This window comes from Paramisgurnus dabryanus, chromosome 10 (genome assembly GCF_030506205.2).
Source record: "Paramisgurnus dabryanus chromosome 10, PD_genome_1.1, whole genome shotgun sequence".
NCBI lineage: Eukaryota > Metazoa > Chordata > Actinopteri > Cypriniformes > Cobitidae > Paramisgurnus > Paramisgurnus dabryanus.
Window position 1 is genome coordinate 8,944,583 of NC_133346.1, and position 6,000 is coordinate 8,950,582.

Consider the following 6,000-nt stretch of genomic DNA (forward strand, 5'->3'; position numbering starts at 1 on the left):
GGACAACGTACAACTTCCTGAGGGTGGAAACTAGGGTAATGCCAACGTATCTCACGAGAATTCGTACATATTTTACCTGTTGGTTAATTCATATTAATTCATATGACTGCATTCCTAAGTTTTGGTACGATTTGCCTTGACCCCTGTGATGTTGGGGTTAGGTGCAGGGAGTTGTTGTTTTTTTTCATGAGAATCGCACGATTTTGCACGATTAACTTCGTATGAATTGATACAAATTAAGCTGCATTCAGACTAGCAGCGACTAGCAGTCACAGAGCGACCTGATCTCATTGATTTCAATGGAAGCTTGACGACTTCCTGCGACACGAGCGACAATGACTGTTGGCGACTGGAGGGTGCGTGTCCAGTCGCGCAACAAAGTTGAGAAATGTTTAACTTTATGCACACTATAAGCTACTTTTGGGAGCGACTACCAATGAGAACGAAGCAGTGGAGTTCACGTCATCCGCCTCTCGTCAGTTACTGGAATGGACGTTACTCATTTGTTTATGACAACCAGATATAGAAACGCCTCTTTTGAAAGGTGGATTGTTTTAAACCACACTGTTGCGTTTGTCCATATTTTACCCAAGCATGAGTTAAAAAAATTCAGAATTTCCTAAAGTGCATGTTTAGTCAATTTGGAAATGAAATATCATTTGTCATTCTTAAATCAAGGGAACAAAACGAAGAGATTTGTCCATTGTGGCTGTGTTAAGACTTTGACACTTACAACCTGACAAGTGGGGATATATCAGTGCCACCCAAGTGGGTGAGAGCAGGTCTCACAGCTGGCTAGTAAGCACACCCTGATGGCAACAATTTTATCGAAGAGCTGAGGGTTTTGTGTGTGCGGTTTGTTGTAGGAAGGCAACAGGCTGTCTGCCAAAACTCAGAGTGCTGAATTAGCAGTGCAATTAAACCGGCTCAAGACTCGCACCGACACCACAGCAGGCATATTAACCAACCTTCACTTTTAAACACTAAACTAAACAGACATCATACTGGAGTGAAACCTATGAGACACCCAAAACTCTCTTCTTCAGTTATAAAAAGCATCTACAGTTTAGAGTTTCTTACCGTAATAGAGATTTGTGGTTTTAAATGCGATGTGCTGTTAACTACCGAGCCAAAATCTTTTATTTTTTATTGCCAGGCAAAACATGCCATCCCACACAACTCTTTTTATTGAGTTATTTTTTTTATCCGATGTAAATACCACACAAGATGAGTTTAACTGGACTTACGCAAGCATTTCTACATACAGACATTCATGTGGCATTTAAGATTTGGCATCTGTGTATGTTGCTTGTACCCAGATTAGGTGTAGTGTGTTTTCCCATGGGAGCACATGCCTGAAGTGCCGGAGAGTTTGGAAATATCGCTCTGTGTTTTGTCAGGTTCTTCCCTGACAGGACATACAGACACATGTCTGCCTTCACGTGTGGTACACACAATCCCTTCAGCCACACACTATAATGTATTTCTATATGTGTGTGTGATTTTCTACTCAACAATTTCATACATTTTGGTGTTTTTAAAAAAGTTCAAGGAATTTACACATGTATAGCTCAATTGGTAAAGCATCGTGTTACCAGCATAAAGGTCATAGGTTCGATTCCCAGGGAACACATATACCAATAAAATGTACCTTGAATGTACTGTATGTTGTTTAAAGGGATAGTTCAACCCAAAATGATAATGTTATCATAAATTACTTACCCCCGTGTCGTTCTAAACCATCAAGGGCTCCAATTGTCTTCAGAACACATTTGTAAATATTTTTGATAAAAACCGGGAGGCTACTTATAGAGGACGAAAAATTACTTAAGTGTATATTTAAATATAAATTAATAAATAAATGTAGAAATACAGAAATAAATAAATGAATAAATAAATAAATAAATGCAGGAATAAATAAGTAATGAATTAAATGCATAAATAAATAAATGTAGAAATACAGAAATAAATAAATGAATAAATAAATAAATGCAGAAATAAATAAATCAATGTAAAAATACAGAAATAATTTTACATTTATTTATTTATGCATTTAATTAATTACTTATTTATTCCTGAATTTATTTATTTCTGTTTGTGTATGATACACAGACTCTTGGGTACGTGCAATGTCACAAGTTTCTCTCACAAGGGTCTCTGTATATACGGTTTCTCATGTGGCATTATGTAAATGCAGCTCTACTGTACCAGCTGTTGTATTCTGACATAACTCACACACAATGCTGACCCAGTCAAGCCCGAGAGCTATGCATGCACTGTTACTTTCAGTCCACATATGCAGGCACGTATACACGTGTGACGAACTTGCAGAAAGGGCAAATGGTAAAGTATTACAGTGATGACGTGACCTGACAACCTGGGCAACACTGGTTGCATGTTCAGTGTCTGCATCCACTCACAAACAATATATTAAATTATAATAAAAGTTATAATAAATAACACTAATATTTTATGATTAATAACAGAGTATTTAAAGGTGCAATGTCACAAAATCTTATTCCACTGAGATGAAGGGAACCATGTTTTTAAACTAAAGAAAAGTGGCCTGGGGGTAGAATTGACCCCAAGGGTCTTATTAGGGTTAACTTTAAAAAAACATCAGGAATGTAAAGTACATTGCATTATAAGCCATACGTTTTTTCAGTATGCGTGTTTTCCTAGGAATCGAACTCATAACCGAACACAATGCTCTTCCAATTCAGCGACAGGAACACATGATATTTGAGAGTCAGAAAGGCTGACCGTAATCAAAACTCATGCACACACTTGCACAAACATATGCGTGTCACCGCTACCCACCCACCTGACAGCATGCATATACACACGCACACACAGATCAGCTTGGTAAAACATTACGTCCCCAGGACATGGAAAATAAGCTACTGGACACTAGAATGGAAAAAAACACGTTTCCACATCCTGTGAGACGTGGTTGAGACAAGAACGAGCACACTGTAAGAAAGGAAAGATGGCGTGCACTATTTTTTTCCTGATGTACACGCACAAAGGACACATGGGTTTGTGTTTTTGTAGGTCATAGGGACATCATCATACAGTAGATGGATAAGATTAGTCCAGATGAAATTGAAATTTGGGGTCTGTAAGCGCATAAGCATCTCTAAAGATAATACAACATTACTGAATAATATTAATTCTCGAGGTGGGACGCATTGGGGGATGAAACCTCCAGCTGGCTTTTAACAGACACTAGGAGTATCCAATATTTTTGCCGAGGCAGTGGAGGTGGGTCTGAGGGCAAGCAATTTTAATCTTTGACATTGCCTTACTCAGTCCATATTAAAGATATCAAGGTTATTTTTTCACAGACTGTTCTTTACATTATGAAGGTGGATGTGTTTATGTTAAAAAAACAACATGCATAAATGTAATGTAATGTATTGCAGGGAATATACCCTTGGGTTGTGTTGTGCATAAAACATCTATAAAAGTCGTAAACTTAATGTAACCTTATTGCTTTCATAAAACATAAAATAAAAAATCAATGATACAACAAAGCTTTTAGAAGCTGCTGTTCTCCGTCAATGCAGAAACAGCACTGGTCAGAAAACATAACATGCTCTTCATGGGAGAACCAGTAACTGTTAATCCAAGGGCAACTAAGGATATAATGAACTCTTGTCCCAAACACACACGCCTTCACAAACACACAGTAGTGCATCTGCTCCAGAGTCCAGACTACAGCAGACAGGGTCTAAATTTAACCCACAGGAGGGAGTATAAAACATGTTTTTCTACCTCTCTTGCTCTCAGAGACACAGGACAGAGAGGATCTGGGGTGACATGACCTTCTGTAGATGGTTTCAGCAGAAACAACATAAACAAGCACCTTTTGTGGACCAAACCTAACTTCTGGTCCTTTGAGTAGTTTATTTCTAAAATAAATGAAAAGTAAATTACATTCGTAATTGTGTGTGTCTCTTTTTTAAATCCAAATAAGCTGATGAAATGCAAACACTGATCACCATAATGGCGGTTTGTTGAAATTGAAACTCATTTGTGCTTTCAATTATTCTCTCTAAGATGGCAGCGCTACCGGAAGGTATTTATTTTCATTAATAAAGTTTTAAATATGGATATTTCTACAACAACACCGCGCTGATTACCCTCAGAAGACCTTTGTTTATCATCCTGGAGCCGTTTGGATTTAATTTGTGAAGGATGGACTCACTTTTTTTGGACTTGAAGGTCGTGGACTATGGGTGGACCCCATAACATTACAATTAATCAACTGAAAGATCTAAAACATTTTATAAAATATCCAAAAATGTGTTTGTCTAAAAAACGATGGACATATGCAACTCGGACAGCTTGGGGGCGAGTAAATCATGGGTTTAAAGGCGCTCTAAGCAAATTGAAGCGTTTTAGACCATAAAACATTTTTTGTTACATTTTTGTTAGGAATGTCAGACACAAGTGATCACAAACAGTAGCTTATCAGCAGTATGTTTGCTAAAACATAATCCATTGCACAACAAACACTAACATATCGATGACATGTGACCTATAAACACAGTAAATCACTGCAGACAGAGACTCAAGCCTTATGTATTCCTACAGACACACACAAAAATCTAGTCACTTACAAAGCACCAAGGCATTCGTCACACTTTCAAACACACACCCCATCAGCGGCCGTCGCCAGTGAGGTTATGTGAGAGGGCATATAAAGCCCTAGAATGGCATGACCTCTGACCTCATGGGGGCCACTGGGGGCCCATTACACTTATACACACACTCCAAGACTGCTCAGTAACAGTAATGTAACACGACTCCTGATAATGGCCCTGCCACGGAAGGAGTCCAAGGTAAACCTTCTAAAGTCTTCTGTAAACACACAAAGCAATGCTAGTCAGACACTTACTAGTCCTGGTAAAGACTGGGAAGTCTAATACCTGACCCTGTCAATCACAAACGCAGATTACAGGAATATACTGTAGCATTGCACCTACCTGTGAAACCATCTTACTGTTTATAAAAATACACACTGTGTGTGATTATTAATGTTATTTTACATGCCTCAAGATAGTTATCAAACCACCACCAAACCTTTAAAAACAATCTACAGCAAAACCTCAAATATTTGGAACAAAAGCAAAAAACAAAAGCAATTTCACAATGCTTTTACGCAACACACTCCGACCACAAATAATGAATGTGAGCTTTAAAGAGAGGGATACAGTCAGAGGAAAAATGCCATCTAAAATACTTTCCCTTTACTTCTGATCATTATCTTCTGTTCATAAAAAGACTCTCTGTGTGGTTTCTTGTGTTTTTTTACCAATATGTTTGGTATAATAGCATTATTTTTGGATGCTTGAGTTGTGACATACTGGAAGAACCTGAGAAATCATTCCCAGAAATTCCATTTTTTGTCATGCATTTGAAATTCTATAAGAAATGTGGGAACAGGAAACAAATATATGAACAGAAAAGCTAATGGAAAAGCGATTGTGTTGCAATCAGCAACAGGAATTGGAGAATCAGAACTGGAACAAAAACCGGAATATCAATGGGAATGCAAGTGGGAATTGGAATATAGAAGATCTGCCTACCTGCTGAGCCGGAATTCATCTTCACCCTCAGCTAGAGAAAAAGAAAACAAAATGTTAAATGAGTCACTGACAATGCGCAGAGAGTGACCGCAGATAAACTTCACCTTTCACCTTTGACCTGCACAGGGCTACTGAAAACATGAATGTACCTACAATAACAGCTTTAAAAAAGTGGAGACGTGAGAAACGTAGCCTCATAGTTCAAAAGGCCATCAGCAATACATTCATTTTATAGACTTACAGATTATAAAATGCTTTTTTGTTGTGTGGGAAACTGACTCATTGAATTCACCTAACATCTACATTTCTGACTTTAATCTGACCCTTAAAAGCATGCAGAAAATGTTTCACTACCTGACGTAAGTTTGATGCCAGAGCCAACAGGGGTGTTTCAGTTCAGATATCA

General features: G+C 38.0%; 1 protein-coding gene across 2 annotated transcripts in view; it reads right to left on the bottom strand.

Moving 5' to 3' along the window:
* The window catches only part of stard13a (StAR related lipid transfer domain containing 13a), a 45,816-nt gene extending 40,079 nt beyond the window's left edge, over nucleotides 1-5,737 (bottom strand). Inside the window, exon 1 of one of the 2 annotated variants that reach the window (XM_065260162.2) lies at nucleotides 5,595-5,737. In XM_065260162.2, the coding sequence (XP_065116234.1) occupies nucleotides 5,595-5,613 (19 nt within the window). In that variant the 5' untranslated portion in view covers nucleotides 5,614-5,737. The remainder of the gene's footprint in view (nucleotides 1-5,594) is intronic. The other variant, XM_065260171.2, reaches the window with a different exon arrangement.
* Between the last annotated feature and the right edge of the window lie 263 nt (nucleotides 5,738-6,000).